The sequence below is a fragment of the Perognathus longimembris genome, chromosome 17, assembly GCF_023159225.1.
Source record: "Perognathus longimembris pacificus isolate PPM17 chromosome 17, ASM2315922v1, whole genome shotgun sequence".
Classification (NCBI taxonomy): Eukaryota; Metazoa; Chordata; class Mammalia; order Rodentia; family Heteromyidae; genus Perognathus; species Perognathus longimembris.
In genome coordinates, this window is record NC_063177.1 from 36,947,779 (window position 1) to 36,967,150 (window position 19,372).

Genomic DNA, 19,372 nt, shown 5'->3' on the forward strand with positions numbered 1-19,372 from the left:
ACACCTCAGCCCTTTGTTTCTGCTTTAGAGAAGGGTCTCACTACGTAGTTCCAGTTGGCCTCAAATTCCTGCCTTATTACTGGGATTACAGTCTACACCACCATCCTCCCACAAAATTGCCTATTATCAATTAAGCTTTGTGTTGTAAACAAAGTATATAAATTTTTTTTTTGTTAGTCCTGGGCCTTGGATTCAGGGCCTGAGCACTGTCCCTGGCTTCTTTTTGCTAAAGGCTAGCACTCTGCCACTTGAGCCACAGTGCCACTTCTGGCCATTTTCTATATATGTGGTGCTGGGGAATCTAACCCAGGGCTTCAGGTATATGAGGCAAGCATTCTTGCCACCAGGCCATATTCCCAGCCCCTACATTTGCATTTTAACAAGTTAGAAATTTAAAAATGAGTTAGATAAAATGAAACTGCTCTTTTCTCCAAAGAGGCTAATCAATGGTTATTTTTCAAACAGTTATGTTTTTACCTTAATGCATTGTCTCCTACTCCAAGACACCCACGCAGGCTCAACTTTCGTAAAAAGCCCCCACATCGTTTTGAAATATTCTCCACTACTCGACCCTATAAAAACAGATGGTTAAGCAAAAAGATATCCCACCTCACTGCTTCTGCAAAACATACAGATTTATAACAATTTATAAACAGAGAGAAAAGACTTTCTACTTGCACCAAGATCTAAGAAGGAAAAATTTAACTTCCTACAAGAAAGCTTTCCTGTTAACTCACTTACTTGAAACATGCTGAAATTCTATGTTCTTATTTATTTTGTTTAATTTGAACTTGAGAAATATACAAGTAATATATATTGCATGTATACATATATAATTTATATACTATGTGCTTGAGGAATGGCACTCTCTAGTACCCCTATGGCTCTGTGAGTTCTTTGCACATAACAGGGAATCAAACACCAAAACTTGTTGAATGATTCTGTGGTCATATGTAAGTATAAAAAGGCTCTCTTAAGGGCTGGGGATATAGCCTAGTGGCAAGAGTGCCTGCCTCGGATACACGAGGCCCTAGGTTCGATTCCCAAGCACCACATATACAGAAAATGGCCAGAAGTGGCGCTGTGGCTCAAGTGGCAGAGTGCTAGCCTTGAGCGGGAAGAAGCCAGGGACAGTGCTCAGGCCCTGAGTCCAAGGCCCAGGACTGGCCAGAAAAAAAAAAAAAAAAAAAAAAGGCTCTCTTAAAAGGAGAAAATAAGGGGTTGGGGATATGGCCTAGTGGCAAGAGGCTAGGTTCAATTCCCCAGCACCACATATACAGAAAATGGCCAGAAGTGGCGCTGTGGGTCAAGTGGCAGAGTGCTAGCCTTGAGCAAAAAGAAGCCAGGGACAGTGCTCAGGCCCTGAGTCCAAGCCTCAGGAGTGGCCAAAATAAATAAATAAAAAAAAGGAGAAAATTAAAAAACACAGGTTAACATTTCCATGGCAACCCCCCCAAACTTTTAGTACTACTTCAGCACAAAAATAATTCTAAATAATCTAGCATTTTTTCAGTAAAATAATTCCACTTAACCTCAAAGAAAAACTGAAGAAACTCTTGAGAAAATAGAAGCTTCCATAGAGTTTAGAAGTACTAAAAAGAATATGTTTTTCTCTCTAGGGAAAATAAGATTTATATGGTCAGGGCTAATCTGTTCCACACTGTAATTACTAGCAAGAGAAATGGGGCCACACACCACATAATTATACCTCAATATCCCTCTGGAAATCAAACAGGTCAATTCGCTGCCAGTTACTGCCATCCAATGCCAGAACATTCCAGGCCTATTTTGAAGAAAGAGATAGAATGAGCAGAAGCTAAAATGAAGAGAAAAAAAACAGAATATTCAAGTTCACAATTCATTCAATCAATGACTGAAATGGACCAGAAAATTCCCCAGCCCTTAACTTTCAATCTACTTTAATTTCCCTTCCTTTCTCTTCCCTCCCCATTCTCTCTCTGGCAGTCTCACTAAAAGAAGCTGTCCTGGCTGGGTGCTGGCATAATCCTAGTTACTCAGGAAGCTGAGATCTGAGGATTGTGGTTCAAAGCCAGACCAGGCAGGAAACTCCATGAGACACTTATCTCCAATTAAGCACACACACCCAAATCCAGAAGTGGCAAAGTGGTAAAGTGCTTGCCTTGAGCATTTAAAGCTCAAAGACAACATCCAGGCCCTGAGTTCAAGCCCCAGGACTGGCACACACTCAAAAAAGTGGCTTAGTGGTAGAGTGCTTGCCTAACATGCATGAAACCCTGGGTTTGATTCCTGAGCACCACCTAAGCAGAAAAAGCCCGAAGTGGCACTATGGTTCAAATGGCAGAGTGCTAGCCTTGAGCAGAAGAAGCCCAGGAAGAGTACCCAGGCCCTGAGTTCAAGCCTCAGGACTGGCAATCAATCAATCAATCAATCAAACATGGAGTTTTGTTTGTTTGTTTTTAGATCTAAGCCTGGACTTATAATTTTCTTGGTCCATTTTTTTTAACTTAAAATGTTTCCTCTGCTCATATTATACAAATAGGAGTCACAAAATGTTAGAGACAGTATGCATAGTAGAATCTTACAGTATTACAGGGGATGGGTTGTGCCATGAGTAAAACAGCATAATAACATACAAAGATAGCATGTAAAATAAATGGTTAGCCTACTATATAGGCTGTCATTCTCAGTGTCAGGAAGAGATCCCCTGGTAACCATGTCAATCGCTCTTACCCTAGAGACCTGAGCACAGCGACACAAAGTAACAACATCCAGAAAAGAAAATATCCTAAAAGAGAGGAAAAACATTATTGTATGAAAAGTACTTTCTCTTAATTTTAGCCTATATAAATGTGTCCACAATCACACACATACTACTATCACCACTACCACACAAAGGCAGAGCTTTATTCAGACAGACATGTTAAAAAAATATTAAGTGAGCAATTTACAAAGAAAACACTGCTGTTACAAAACAGAGGAGAACGTGACCTTTTACTTGATAACATACATGTGAATTCGATTACATTAGGTAGGAATGATAAATGATTCCTAATTGATATAAACTGTTACCAGGTAGAAGTCCTGAAGCATTAGTTTGAAAAAGGAAGTCTAAATTTCTACTCTACAGCTAACTTTAAATGTGAAAAGCTTCCTAGTTAGTTTAAAAGAAATGTGTTGTTAGCTTAAAAGAATATAACTTTTGCTGTTTAGTGACTGAAGGCTAGTCATACTATTTTGGAACTTGTAATAAGTTGAGTAATAATTCTAGCAACTTAGGAGGCTGAGTTCAGAGGCTAAGATCTGAGGAGCAAGTTTGGAAGCCTGCCCAGGCATGAAAGTCCATGAGACTCTTATCTCCAATTAACGACCAAAAAGCCATGAGTGGAGCTGTGGCTCAACTGGCAGACTGCTAGTCTTGAAAAATAAGCTGAGTGGCTCACATCTGTAATGCTAGCTACTCAGGAGGCTGAGATCTGAGGATAGCAGTTCAAAGCCAGTCTGGGCAGGAATGTCTGAAAGACTCTAATCTCCAATTAACCACCAGAAAACAAGAAGTGGTGCTGTGGGTCAAGTGGTAGGGCTTGAACTGAAGAACTCAGGGACAGCACTTAGGCCCAAAGTTGAAGCTCCATAACCGACCAAAGAAAAAAAAGCAGCTCAGGGACAGCGCCCAGGCCAGGCCCTGAGTTCAAACCACAAGATCAGGTAATTATAGGAAAAGTATGAAAATTAGTAATATGTCTATAACTTTAAAAATACACAAATATATACCAAAAGACAAATCAACACCCCCTCCTTACAAAACAACGTCGCATTCAGACTTACCGTAATAGGAGTTCTTTGGGAAGTTTTTTATTGATTACTGCTTCATCACTATTTGAGAACATCTGCGAAAACAAACACGCTGTGTCAAGAATTACTTAACAGTTTAGAATGTTCAACTTAAGAAATTTTCTGAGAGGCAAAAAAGTATATGGCTGTTACTCTATCACCTTTATAGATAAAGAAATGTTTACTGCTCAGAGTCACGTTCCTAAGGATTATTTCAAAATGTCACTAAGAAGTGAGGCATGGTGATAGCATTCAGGAAGATAAGGCAGAAAAATGTGAATTTAAGGCTAGCCTGAACTACAGAATAAGACTTTGTGGAGAGAAGAAAGAAGAAAAGGAGAGAGGGAAGAAAAGGAAGGAAATAATAAGATGAGGTGAGTCTATAAACTTGGCCAATATCTAATTTTTCAAGGAAGTATTCTGGATCTAGAATAGTGTAATTTTGTGTTTTATGTACCATGTAGAAAAATAAAGCTTCCATAAGGTTATTTATGAAAGTTTCTGTTTTCTTCCAGGGATGGGAATCAACTCCCCCTGCACATGCTCTACTGGGAGCCCACCTGCTGTTCCTGTAGCTTCTTTTTTGCTCAAGGCAAACACTCCATCTCTTAAGCCATAGTTCCACTTTAGGCATTTGTGGTTAATCGAAGTCTCACAAAATTTGTTGCTTATGCTGGCTTCCAATCCTGATCATCAGATTTAGTGGCTCATGTATGTAATCCTAGGACACTAAGATCTGAGGACTGTAGTATAAAGCCATCAGGGACAGGCAATTTTGTAAGACTCTATCTTTTGTTAACCACAGAAAAAGCCAATACTGTGGGTTACATGGTAGAGTGCCAGCTTTGAGCAAAAAAGTTAAGGGCCAGTACCCAAGCCTCAAGACCCAGTACCTGTAACAAAGAAAGTAATGGGGCTGGGTGCCAGTAGCTCCCACCTGTATTCCTAGCTACTCAGGAGACTGAAATCTGAGGATCACAGTTGGAAGGCAGCCCAAGCAATAAAGCCTGTGACTCTTTATTGCCAATTAATTACCAAAAAGCACGAAGTAGAGCTGTAGTTCAAGCAGTAGAGCACTAGCCTTGAATTCAGAGAGGGTGTATCCATACCCTCAGTTAAAACCTCAGGACTGGGCTGGGAATGTGGCTCAGTGGTAGAGGGCTTGCCAAGTATGCGTGAAACCCTGGGTTTTATTCCTCAGTACCACATAAACAGAAAAGGCTGAAAGTGGCACTGTGGCTCAAGAGGTAGAGTGCTAGCCTTAAGCAAAAGAAGCTCAGGGACAGTGCCCAGGCCCTGAATTCTAGCCCCAGGACTGGCAAAAACAAAAACAAAAACAAACAAACAAAAAACCCCACAAAAACAAATGGGAGCCAATCACCAGTACCTCAGACATGTAATCTTAGCTACTCAGGAGGCTGAGATCAGAGGACTGAGATAGGAGTCAGACCAGACAGAAAAGTTCACAGACTCTATTTCCAATTAACTGGAAAAGGTCTGGCTGGAGGCATGACCCAAATATTAGAGTGCCAATTGCAACTGACACTCAAGTTTTCCCCATAATAGGCAAGAAAGAAAGAGGGGGAAAAATGTAATAGGTAAGGAAAAAGGGCAAGAAAGTTATCGGCAGAATGTATTTCTCAACCTCAGACTTTAAAGACATTAAAATAAACATTTTCTAATAATTTTAATAGGCTACCCCTGATGGAAAGCTCTATGAAGGCAGGGAACTCTCATGTTTGAGCATAAAGCCTAATATATGTTAGGAAAGCAATAAATGTATTGAATGAATTGCTAAGTGGAGGTATTAGATCATGAGACAAACTTATAAACTAGCCTAGAAATCTGAAACAACAAAGTAGGGAAAAGGAACCTAAACTGTGAACTGGTAGAAAAGAGATATATTAGATATTCATTGAAAATTGTGGTCCAAGTAAAAAATGATAGCTTTCCTATAACAAAGAAACTAGAAATAAGAAAGAATTATATAAAGTAAGCCAAAAGTTGAATCATTTAACAAGGACAGCAGGGTGCTGGGGGCTCACAGCTGTAATCCTAGCTATTCAAGGAGGCTGAGATCTGAGGATCACAATGCAAAGCCAGCCTTAGAAGGAGAGTCCAAGAGATTATTTCCAATCACAAAAAAAGCAGGAAGTGGTGCTGTACTCAAGTGGTACAGGGCTAGCCTTGAGAAGAAGTTGCTTAGGGATAGAGCCCATGCCCAGAGTTCAAGCCCTAGGACAAGCAAAAAACAAAAAAGAAAACAAGGACAGCACAACAAATTATAATGCTATTGCATTAGAAAATTATCTTACATCAAAGAATAATTTGCTTTCCTACAACTTCTTTCATTACTGCAAGCTACTTTACTTTATTCTTACCCTGAAAACAAATGAACAAATGTACTCAAATCCCAGTAAAGCACACTTTAGAGATTAGTTTACTAACATGATAAACTACTTAGCACATAAATAAAACTCAGAAAACTATTTCAAGAGGGTCTAAATTCAGAATCAGGGTGAGAAAAAGCAGATAGAGCACAGAAAACAAGTAATATTTGCTCTATGGTGACCCCTGCTGCTCAAAGTTACCAATCCTAAACTGTATTAAGTCATCTAATTATTCTTCAAGCTTTATAGACAGACCAGAATTAATTTTTAGGGAACATATAGCTATGGAGATAGATATTATCCTATAAGCTTTGTGTGTTCTGGTAACTTAGTCCTGGCCAATGAGATATAAATCAAAAGGTGATGTGTGCGATTTTAGGAGTGTCCTTGAGAAGATGTGCTACTTATTCCCTTTTTCAATTCTGCTGCTCAGAATTTTTTTTAAGACAACTGGAACTGTATCTTGAATCATGAAATTGAAGACCACAGTTTTAAAGATAGGCAGGAAGCCACAAAAGTTTCCATGTTACTGCAGAACACGGCTAAAAACGGTCCATATCCACACTTTATAGGAGAAAATAAATTTTTATTATTTTAAAGCCAATTTTAGTTTCTGCTTCTGACACCTACAGCTAAATTTTATTTTGACCTTAGGTGGGGCTGGAAATATGGCTTATTGGTAGAGTGCTTGCCTAGCATGCATGAAGCCCTGAGTTCGATTCTCAGTACCACATATATAGAAAAAGCCAGAAGTGGCACTGTGGCTCAAGAGGTAGAGTGCTAGCCTTAAGCAAAAAGAAGCCAGGGACAGTGCTTAGGCCCTGAGTTCAAGCACCAGGACCAGAAAATAATTAAAGGCATTTCCCACATTTTAATATCTGCAAAATAAGTTTGGATCTTACAGTTAAAAATCAAAAGCATTTTGTGGCATCTGATTGATATATAGTGAGAAAAAACCAACAAACACCAATGATAAAAAGTACTCCACATAGCTTCCCCAACCTCTTATGAAACTCCAAAGCTCAAAACTAGCTCCATGATATGCTTCACATCAGAAACAGAGAAAAAGGACTTTGTTTAGTTGACCATAATATAGTTATGGAAACCACAGTGCTTAGAGAGTGCTGAATCAATGGCTATTATTTATACTTTAAGGATCTGGAAGTACCCTAATCCCTCTTATTTTTGTAAATTCCCAGCGGGCTTCTATGGCCTTTTTTTTTTGGCCAGTCGTGGGCCTTGGACTCAGGGCCTGAGCACTGTCCCTGGCTTCTTCCCGCTCAAGGCTAGCACTCTGCCACTTGAGCCACAGCGCAGCTTCTGGCTGTTTTCTGTATATGTGGTGCTGGGGAATCGAACCTAGGGCCTCGTGTATCCGAGGCAGGCACTCTTGCCACTAGGCTATATCCCCAGCCCTTCTATGGCCTTTTTACTTTGCATTTCTACAGTAGTTACCTTCAAAATAAATAAAAATAAAAACAGAAAGTTACAATAAAAACAATAAATTATTACCCACCTAAGATGTGAATTACAAAAGCAAAAATACAGCAAAAGGTTTACTATTATACAACAAAATATTTGATGATGAGCTGGTGGAGTGGCTCAAGTAGTAGAAAGCTTGCTTTTGGCACAGTACCTACCCCCCCCATACCTGGAGAAACAAAACAATGAAAATAAAATATTTGAAGGAACAAAAGAAGTTTAGAAAACTAGGATCCAGTGGCTGATACTTGTAATCCTAGCTATTTAGGAATCTAAGCTCTCAGGATCTTAGTTCAAAGCCAGCACAGGCAGGGAAGTCCATGACATTCTTACCTCCAATTAAATAACAAAAAGCTGAAAGTGGAGCTGAAGCTTAAATGGTAAGAGGGCTGGCTTTGAGCAAAAAAGCTAACCGACAAGCCCTGAGTTCAAGCCCCATTACTGGCACACACATAAAATCTGTATAATTCACATCCATAAATTTCTAGGTAAACCTAGCTTTGGAGGTAAATCCTCACTCCATAATTCTATTTTATAAACTTTTAATAACACCAAAATCTCTAATGCCAAACTGCGATTAGTCCCTGTACCTATCACCTACTTCCAGTCTCAAGCAACTAGCTTTCTGTCTTTGCTGACTGCTTTCCATATTTAATCCAGAAAATGGACTTATACAGTTTCATTTTTTATATCTGGTTGTTCTTACTCTTCATTAGTATTTTTTGAGGTTCATCCTACTAGAGTATGTTATTTAACAGCCTGTTCCTTTTGATAGAATTCCAGTACATGGAATAACCCTGTTGCTTACTCACTAGCTGGCAGACATTTAGATCACTCCCAGATTTATTTATTTATTTATTTATTTTCAGAGTGATGTACAGAGAGGTTACAGTTTCATATGTAAGGCAATGTTTACATTTCTTATCCAATTTATTACCTCCTCCTCATTTTCCCCTATCTTCTACCCTCCTCCCTGTAAGTTGTACAGTTGGTTTACAGCATACAGTTTTCTAAGTATTGCTGTTGCACTGGTTTCTCTTTTATCCTTTGTCTCTCCATTTTGATATTTTGCCTAATGTGAATAATGGTGCTATAAACATTTTCAAACAAGTCTCAGGGTAGAAATATGTTGCTCTTGATAGATTCTTAGAAGAATTGATGAGTTATATGCTAAATTTATGCAAAATGATTTTTGGGGGGGCTGGGAATGTGGCTTAGTGATAGAGTGCTTGTCTATCATGCACAAAGCCCTGGGTTCAATTTCCCAGCACCACATAAACAGAAAAAGCTGGAAGTGGTGCTGTGGCTCAAGAGGTAAAGTGCTAGCCTTGAGCAAAAAGAAGCCAGGATGTGCTCAGGCCCTGAGTCCCAAGCCCCAGGACTGGTAAAAAAAAAGAAAAAAAAAAAGTTCTTTTGGGGCATACTGGTACTTGAACTCAGGGACTCACACTTAATAAGTAGGTACTGTACAGCCCATCATCGAGCTAGGTTTTTTCTTTTGGGGCAGTAATGGAGAGACTAAACTCAGGGCCTTATGCTTGCTAGGCAAGTGCGCTACTACTATTTGAACAACATCTCCAGTCTCTTTTTGCATTGGTTATTTTTGAGCTAGAGTCTCCCTTTATGCCTGGGCTGGCCTTGGCTGTGATCCTTACTTTTGCTTCCCCATGTCACTGGGGATGGTAAGTGTATGCCACTGGCCCAGCTATTGTGCTTCCCCTCTATTTGGGATAACAGGTACTCACAGCTGTTGAGTGAGATTGGCTTCACCTGTGAGCCCTCAATTTCCACCTGGTAAGTAACCAGGATTATAGGCTTGAGACACTGTTGCTTGGCTGCACTGGTTGTTTTTGAGACAGGATCTTCCTTAACGCTTTGCCAAACACCTGGAACACGATCCTCCTATTTTTGACTTTCTACCATAGCTTGGATTATAAGTATGTACAACTTTACAGAGCTATTGGTTAAGAAAGAGTTATATGAGTTTGCCTAGGTTAGCCTGAGCCTATGAGACTCCCAATCTCAGCCTCCCTCATAGCTAGGACTACAGGTATGAGCCACTGGCACCTGGCTCAATCTTTATTTTCTGACTGGTTGGACAGACTATTTGTGGTCTATATGTCAGTCATATCTTTTAAAAGCCTATTCCTCTTTTTTTTTTTGGCCAGTCCTGGGCCTTGGACTCAGGGCCTGAGCACTGTCCCTGGCTTCTTCCCGCTCAAGGCTAGCACTCTGCCACTTGAGCCACAGCGCCCCTTCTGGCTGTTTTCCATATATGTGGTGCTGGGGAATCGAACTGAGAGCTTCATGTGTAGGAGGCAAGCACTCTTGCCACAAGGCCATATTCCCAGCCCAAGCCTATTCCTCTTTTACTTCCATTTTTGTTTTAGATATTTTCCAGTGTGCCATTATAATTTTTAAAAACCATATATTTCTTCCAGTTATTTTTAATAGTTTCTCTAGCAATCACAACATGTATCTTAACTAGTCATAATCTACTTCAGACTACTTCTAATTTACTTCCTATAAAATACAGAAACTATGCTACAACAGAACTCTACTTCTCTCCTCTTTTTTGCTATTAGTAGACATTACACACTTATTTCATAAACCTAAAATTACAGTTTTTATCTTATGCAAATGTCTTTAATTCAGTTAAGATAATAAAAGAACAATTTATTTATAGTCTTTTATATTTACCTCCATAATTAACATTTACAGTGTTTTTCTTCAAGTCACCATCTGGTATCATATCCTTTCTGCTTGAAAAATCTTTAATAGTTCATGTAAGGAAGATTTGCTCACAATAAATTGTCTCAATGCTTGCTTATTGGAATGGTTTATATTTTGCCTGAATTTCTTCCCTCTTGTCACTGGGACTGGAACTCAGAGCTTCATATTAGGCAACTGCTCTACATCAAGTTATGTCCCAGCTTGCCTCCATTAGGATTCTCCAGAGAAAGAGAACCAGGATGGGACATAGATCTGTATGGGAACATGCACCTACCTACCTTACAGATTACACGGATGTTAAGATCTACTAATATGAAACTGGAGGCATGGCTCAGGTGGTAGAGCACCAGCTATGACTGAAATATATGGGAGTTGGGCATGTAACTCAGAGGTCCTGGGTACTATCCACAGCACTGTAAGAAAAAGAAACAGCCAGAGGCCAGTGGCTCATGCCTATAAACCTAGATATCCAGGAGATACGAGAATCAAGGTTCAAAGCCAGCCTGGGCAGCAAAGTCTGCGAGATACTTGTTTCCACTTATCTAACAAAAAAGCTCCAAGTGGAGCTGTGGCTCAAATGGTAGAGAGCTACCCTTGAGCAAAAAGATCAGGGAGAGAGCCTAGGCACTGAGGACAAGTTAAACAAAAAACTGGAAATTAATTTTTAAGGTTAGGTGCATGGCTCAAAAGGTAGAATACTTGCTTAGCACATATGTGTGGGTTCAGTCCCATACCACACAAAACCCATTAATATTTCTCTTTTCCTAGATTGCACAATTCTTTTTGTCTATTCTGTACAATTTGTTACTTGCTTCAACTACAACCACCATATACTAGCTGTAATACTGGTCTTCCACTTATTAGTATGAAATGAAGAGTCCAACAAGGCTCAGGGATATGAAATTTTTGTGTGATATGTTCTAAATCAAGTGAGTCCATTTTTGGCATTACAACTACTGGCTTTCCTGACTTGTTATACTCTGAGAGCAAAAACACCATAGTCTTCTTCCCAGAGGTACAGTGTTTTATTCTTCAAACATTTCTGTTTAACAAAATGTGTGGTCAATGTTCAGAGTATTGTAATTGTATGGGTCTTGCAGATTTTGTCAAATTTTACCACTCTTTGCTACCCCTTGTCTTTTATCAAGAAGAGGCAGACTGGGGTTTAGGTTTAAAATGATTGGCAGAGATACTATCAACAGAATGAAAAGGCAGCCCATAGAACAGGACAAAGTATTTTCAAGTTATACATCTGATAAGGAGTTAATATCCAGGGTATATAAATAAATTCTATGAGCCAGACACTGGTGGTTCATGCCTATAATCCTAATTATTCAGGAGTCTAAGATCTGAGGATTGTGGTTCCAAGCTAGCCTGAGCAGGAAAGTCCACAAGACTCTGATCTCCACTTAAGCATTAAAAAAAAACAAAACAGGAGCAAAAAAAAGCCTGGAGCAAAAAAGCTCAGAGACACTGTCTAGGCCCTAAATTCAAGGCCCAGGAGTACACAAAAATTTATGTAATAAAAAAATCCATAAAACCAAAAATCATAGCCTAATTAAAGAAATGGGTAAAGGACTCAAGTAGAGATTTCTTCAGAGAGAGCTAATGAGCAAAACAAACCAAAAAACCTGTTCAACAGGACTGGGGATATGGCCTAGTGGTAAGAGTGCTTGCCTTGTATACATGAGGCCCTGGGTTCAATTCCCCAGCACCGCATATACAGAAAACGGCCAGAAGTGGTGCTGTGGCTCAAATGGCAGAGTGCTAGCCTTGAGCAAAAAGAAGCCAGGGACAGTGCTCAGGCCCTGAGTCCAAGCCCCAGGACTGACCAAAGACAAAACAAAACAAGCCAGGGACAGTGCTCAGGCCCTGAGTCCAAGCCCCGGGACTGACCAAAGACAAAACAAACAAACAAACAAAAAAAAACTGTTCAACATCAGAAATCAACATTAGAAAATCAAAACTATAATGATACCACTGTATGCTGCTTTTTTTTTTTTTTTTTTTTTTGCCAGTCCTGGGGCTTGGACTCAGGGCCTGAGCACTGTCCCTGGCTTCTTTTTTTTTTTTTCCTCAAGGCTAGCACTCTGCCACTTGAGCCACAGCGCCCCTTCTGGCCATTTTCTGTATATGTGGTGCTGGGGAATCGAACCCAGGGCCTCATGTATACAAGGCAAGCACTCTTGCCACTAGGCCATATCCCCAGCCTGTATGCTGATTTTTAATACAATTTTTAATACAAATAAAGCACAGCAACTACAGAAAAAGCAAAATAACAACTCTTGGTTAGGATGTGGAGAAACTGGAACTCTTGTACTTCTAATGGGAATAAAATGGTGTGGCTATGATGTAAAAGAGTATAACAAGACCTCAAAACATTAAAGCAGGGATGGAATGTGGCTAAGTGGTAGAGTGAACTCAGGGGCAGTGGCAGTGCCCAGGTCCTGAGTTCAAACCCCAGAAATGGCAAAACAAGCAAACAACAGCACCCCAAAAAATTAAAGCAGAAATATGATATAGTCTAACAATTTATCTTCTGGGTATAAACTCAAAAGAACAGAAGAGATACTTTTTTAAAAATTTATTTATTAATTAAACAGAAATTTTTTGATAAGGTGTTGTGCAAAAAGGGTACAGTTACATAGTAAGGCAGTGTGTACATTTCTTGTGCTCTCTTACACCCTGTTTTTCTTTCCCTTCCCTACGTCAGGCAGACATATATACAATACCCAATGTACCAAGACCATCTACAGTAGCCACGTGGCCTACGCCAAAAAAAATTCGCCTAGGACTTTAAATGTAATGTCGACATTAGACATTATGTCGACAGTAGTCTTATAACAATATTTCACCATTCCTAATTGCTATGTAGTATCCCCTTGTGTATAGGTACCATATTTTTTGGATCCATTCATCTGTGGAGGGGCATCTGGGTTGTTTCCATATTTTGGCTATTGTGAATTGTGCAGCGATAAACATGGAAGTACAAATGTCTTTTTGATATCTTGGGACCTGCTGTTCGAGATAGATGCCTAGGAGTGGTATGGCTGGGTCATAGGATAGGTCTATATTGAGCTTTTTGAGAAACCTCCATACTGTTCTCCAAAGTGGTTGTACTAATTTGCACTCCCACCAACAATGGAGAAGGGTTCCTCTTTCCCCGCACCTCCTCCAGCATTTGTTGTTGCCTGAGTTCAGAGTATAGGCCAGGCCATTCTAACTGGAGTGAGGTGGTATCTCAGGGTTGTTTTTATTTGCATTTCCTTTACTACCAGGGAGGTTGAACATTTCCTCATATGTTTCTTTGCCATTTTTATCTCTTGTGAAGTCTCTCTTTAGCTCCTTTGCCCATTTCCTAATTGGTTTATTGGGCTTGGAGGGGCTTAGTTTTTTGAGTTCTCTGTAGATGACAGATATTAGCCTTTGTCTGTTGCTGTGCTGGTAAAGATCCTTTCCCATATGGTTGGCTGTCTTTCTATTTTGGTGGCTATGTCCTTAGCTGTGCAGAAACTTTTTAATTTGTAGTAGTCCCATTTGTCGAGTCTCTCCCCTATTTGTTGTGCCCCTGGGACTATATTCCGGAAGTTCCTTCCTGTGCCTTAAGTTCTAGAGTCTTTCCTACTCTGTCAGAAGAGATACTTAAACAGGTACTTGTACACTTGTTCATGCAGCTTTATTCTCAGCAGTCAAAAGGTAGTATAGCATAAGTTATCTATTTACAGATAAATGGATTAAAAATAAACACACAGAAGCTGTACATGTAATCCTAGTGGTTTGGGAGGCTAGGAGTGGGAGGATCACAGTTCAAGGAAAGCTCAGGCAACAAAGTCCACCAGATTCCACCTTCTTGGAAGTAAAGTGGATATAGTGGTACATGCCTATGCTACTAGACATGAGCAGCCTAAATTAGATGGATCATAGCTTAGAGGTATACATGACTTTATCTCAAACAGAACAGGTCTTGAGGCATGGCTCAAGTGGTAAATTACATGCCTATCAAGTAAAACACAACACAACAAAACAAAACAATAACCAACACAACAAAACATTTGAAGAAATGAGGAGATAGTGGATTTTGCTCAAGTGGTAGAGTGTCTTGCTTTTGGCACAGTACCACACACAAAAAAACAGAACAGACACATACAAAATGAAAAAAGTTCAAGCCCTAAGAGTCTTATCTGTGTTAACAATATAAAGGTTTTCAAAAGGATGTTTGGTTTTTTTGTTTGTTTTTGCAGCTCCTGGGGCTTGAACTCTGGGCCTAGACTGTTCCTGAGGGCACCCCCCCCCCCCAAGTCCACCCATAGTTCAAGGGTAGCAATCCACTTCTGGCTTTTTGGTGGTTAGTTGAAGAGTCTCAGGATCATGGCACTGGTAGTACATGCCTATAATCCTAGCTACTCAGTAGGCTGAGGTCTGAAGATTGCAGTTCAAAGCCAGCCCAGGCAGAAAAGTCCTGTGAGACCCTTACTTACAAGTAACCACCAGAAAAAAGTGGTTCAAAGTGGTAGAGTGCTAGCCTTGAGCAAAAGGGCTCAAGAACAGCACCCTGGCCCAGAGTTCAAGCCCTATGACCTGACAGGAAAAAAAAAATCTCAGGGACTTTCCTTCCCCAGCTGGATTTCAGATCTCTCTGCCTCCTGAGTAGCTAGGATTAAAAAAGGAAGCCATGGGCCTGATTTCTGATTTCTTTTTGGACAAGACCCTGGGAGGAATTCTTTTTAAGCTAGTGGTAGAAGCAGAGTTGGTAGAATCTTATAATAATGGGCCCCATCTATCATTTAATATATCAATAAAGTTGGGGGAAAATGAGGTTATTCCACATTAAACAACCTACAGTTCTAGTATGTTGAGCTTGCTAGTGTATGTTTTGTTTTTTGCCAGTCCTGGGGCTTGAACTCAGGGCTTGAGCACTGTCCCTGGCTTCGTTTTGCTCAAGGCTAGCACTCTACCACTTGAGCCACAGGGCCACTTCCAGCTTTTTCTATACATGTGGTGCTGAGGAATCGAATCCAGGGTTTCATGTATATGAGGTGAGCACTTTACCACTAGGCCATATTCCCAGCCCCGCTAGTATATGACAATATTATTTGAAAAGGGAAACTGGTGATGGGGAGAGTCCATGACAGAAAGTAGCATTGTATTTTTAAAATTATTTCTCAGACTTTTAAAATTACCATACATTAGTTATACAAGTGAGATTCCAATGTGACATTCCTATATATGCATATAGTTTATCCTTTGCCCTACCAACCAACTCCCTTTATCATTTACCTCTTATTCCCTGCCTTCTTAAAACAATTTCAATTGGTTTCACTGTTCTATTTTAAAACATGCATACAAATATTTTGTGCTTTTAGATGACTGGATTAAAACAAACCTATGTAATATAGTGAAATATGTATTTGGTCTTCCTCCCATTTCCTAGTATACAACTTCCTTAAACCCTTGGATTCTCTGAGTGCTGTCTTTTCAATACTAAGGGACTTTACTTCATGGCTGTCATCATCTCAGTAGCTTCAGGAAGGGGGCTAGAAAAACCAAGGAGTTAATACATCTAGCTCTAGAACTGAAAAGGACAGAACTTGCTTCTAGATAGTTGAACACACCCAAGTTTCTTGAAAGAAAGGGCATGGAAGCTCTATGTCCCGTTCCCATACATATGTATCTATTATCTGTATCCTTTGTAATATAGTTTAAGTGGTAAATTTAAATGTCTCTGAGTTTTGTGAGCTGCTCAAGTAAATTACCTGACCTGGAGCAGAGGACTGTGGGAACTCTGGTTCACACAGTATGTCAGTTAGAACAGGTAAGAGGGTATTTGAAAGGAGTGAGCCCTGCACCTCTGATACTCTCTTCAGGTAGATAGTATCAGAATTCAGTTGAATTAGAGGCTACTCAGTGGTGTCACTACATTAACGATTGATTACTTGGTGGTAAGAAGAAATCCTCATATCTTTTCTTTGCCAATCCTCGTGCTTGGACTCAGGGCCTGAGCACTGTCCCTGGCTTCTTTTTGTTCAAGACTAGCACTCTACCTCTCAAGCCACGGCACCACTTCTGGCTTTTTCTATATATGTGGTGCTGAGGAATCCATCCCAGGGCTTCACGCATGCAAGGCAAGCTCTCTATCACTAAGCCACATTCCCAGCTCTCCTCATACCTTTTGAAGTAACAGAAATCCTCTGTGTTGATTGTTGTGATGTAAAAACAGGAAAAGAGGTTTATTTTCTTACATAATCACTATTTAGTCTTAACCTTGACATTTGCTTTAGCCAAGAAAAATCACCAACTCAAATAAAAAAGAAATTGGGCTGGAAATATGGCCTAGTGGTAGAGTGCTTGCCTCACATACATAAAGCCCTGGGGTCGATTCCTCAGTACCACATAAACAGAAAAAGCCGGAAGGGTCGCTGTGGTTCAAGTGGTAGAGTGCTAACCTTGAGCAAATAGAGTCAGGGATGGTGCTCAAGCCCTATGTCCAAGTCCCAGAACTGGCAAAAAAATAATAAATTTTTTAAAATCTACAATCCTTTTTTTTTTTTTTTTTTGGTGGGGGGAGCAGTACTGGAGTTTGAACTCAGGCCTTGCACTTGCTAGGCTGGTTTTCCTACCACTTGAACCATGGCTCCAGCCTTTTTTTCTTTTAGTCTTTTTTTTTTTTTTTGCCAGTCCTAGGGCTTGGGACTCAGGGCCTGAGCACTGTCCCTGGTTTCTTTTTGCTCAAGGCTAGCACTCTACCACTTGAGCCACAGTACCAATTCTGGCTTTTTCTGTGTATGCAGTACAGAGGAATCAAACCCAGGGCTTCGTGCATGCTAGGCCAGAACTCTACCACTAGGCCACATTCCCAGCCCATCTTTTAGTCATTTTTCAGATGGGGTCTCCATTCTTTACCCTGATTGTCCTCAGAATGCCCTGTGCTTCACAAATGGTGGTATCACAGCAGTGAGCCAACTGTACCATCCCACTTTGGTTTGTTTTTCAGATAGGGTACTAATTTTTTTGCTCAGGACTAGCTTTGGACATGATCCTCCTATCCTCCACTGGGACATCACATGATATCCAGTTTCTCTATTATTTAAAAAATTCCAACAGCCAATTTTTCCTTATTTATAGTAAACCAGACTAGAATTAAATGCCCTTTCTCATTCTTTATAAATGTTTACAAATCAATGTATATACTATGCATATACCTGTGAAAATAAGTAATGACATACAAATCATATCCTGCTAACAATGAAAATTTTTTCATAAATCACAAAGGTGCAGAATTTTAAAAAATATTTTACTTGATTATGCCATTCCTTCATTCAAGTAACACCAGATGTTTTTCCAAGTGGCTAATATTCTTGCCAGCATCCAAAAGTAAAAACATTTTTGTATGGCTAAATAAATCGAAAAGAAAATAAGTTTGTAATTTCTCCACCCAACATCTTGTTCCTAGTAGAAATATAACTGCCTTTTAGAAGGAAACTACTGCCAATGCATTACCATGTCATGACTAAATTTCTCCTTACAAAGACATCACTAGGTAAAAATACAAAGGAAGGAATAGGCTTAGAAATCAAACACCCCGTCATAGGTGTCTGGGCAGTGGGATCACAAAGTGAGACCCTAACTTAGCCCTTCCCCACAAAAATATTAGGAAAACCAGAACCAAAAAATTAGACAAATTACTGAATAGGTCAAACTTTCTTCTTTGGATACCATCTAACATTTGACTCAAAAGCCCAGGTTACTTAGTTTACTTAACCAAAAACCTATTTATACTACCAATTCTTTGCTCTCAGTTCAGAGTAAGTGTGTCTGTATATATGCCTTCACAGTTTCATCTATTTTCTGTTGAGTATTTCTTCTACATATTTGGCTTTAACCATTCTTGGCAGCATTCCTGGGTCCTGAGGACTTCAGGCACTTTAAAAAACTACTGGATATGTATGACTGGATCTCATGTTGAACTAGTGCTGCTCAATCTTGGAAATCTTCCATGGTCCACTGAAAATGGGTTTTTGAAATATGAAGTGAAAGAAAATAACTAAATATTCTTAGTGGAAATATAATTTCATATCCATCTTTCTCCAATGTTCCCAGTTTTCCCCCATCTATATACAAACAAAGTAACCAACAATGGAATTTGAAGCAGGATTAGCAGACTTCTAACCCAATCACAGATTCCAAAATGCCACAAGAGTGAGTGAATCAAGGGAAAATAGTTTTATTTCCTCATGTACAAATCCAAGTACTTATGCCAGCAACGGGAAATTGGCAGAATCTGTGGAATTTTCCAAGACATATGTCAGACAGTACTTTTATGTTTCATTCACAAACACCTAAGTCACTTACTGCTATGGAAATATTTCCAAAGTAAAATTATGTTCATATATCAATCCTATTATTTGTAGAAAAGGCATTCTCCTATACTAGATAAGGAACAAGCACATACTACCCTAGATTTCCTAAGTACATGCCAGAAATAACACTTTATTTATTTATTTTTCTAGTTCAGGGCCAGAAATAACACTTAAAAATCATAAAGGACTAACAAGGAAAAAAAATTCTTTAAGGTGGAGAAAGAGCAAACTTTGGAAAAAACTGATATTAAATCAATATTCCAGACAGCAGTATACTTTATAATATAATCAGGTATTTGGGTAGCATTCTATATTACCCAAAGATTTAAGGAAAACAGAAGGTTCTCTGCGTCACTATGCTATGTAATTTTCTAAGGAGGCCTGATAATTGCCTCTATCTTTGAAAATATGACTTATCAGTTTTAGATAGTATATTTACATCCTGTCACAAAAGGCAAGTATTTAGCTTCAAATCTATTCCCCTACATCCAATGTAATCTTATTACAACCTTTGTTTAAATTAATAGTTACAGCCGGGCGCTGGTGGCTCATGCCACAGCTCCACTAAGAACTCCTTCATGAAATAACTACCTACTT

The 19,372-nt window shown here is 39.5% G+C and overlaps 1 protein-coding gene across 1 annotated transcript in view; it reads right to left on the bottom strand.

Annotated features, from left to right (window-relative positions):
• Fbxl20 (F-box and leucine rich repeat protein 20) overlaps nt 1–19,372 on the bottom strand; it is a 64,206-nt gene that overhangs the window by 22,136 nt on the left and 22,698 nt on the right. Inside the window, 4 exon segments of the mRNA XM_048366760.1 lie at nt 478–572; nt 1,709–1,783; nt 2,713–2,767; nt 3,808–3,869. Of these exon segments, the coding sequence (XP_048222717.1) occupies nt 478–572; nt 1,709–1,783; nt 2,713–2,767; nt 3,808–3,869 (287 nt within the window).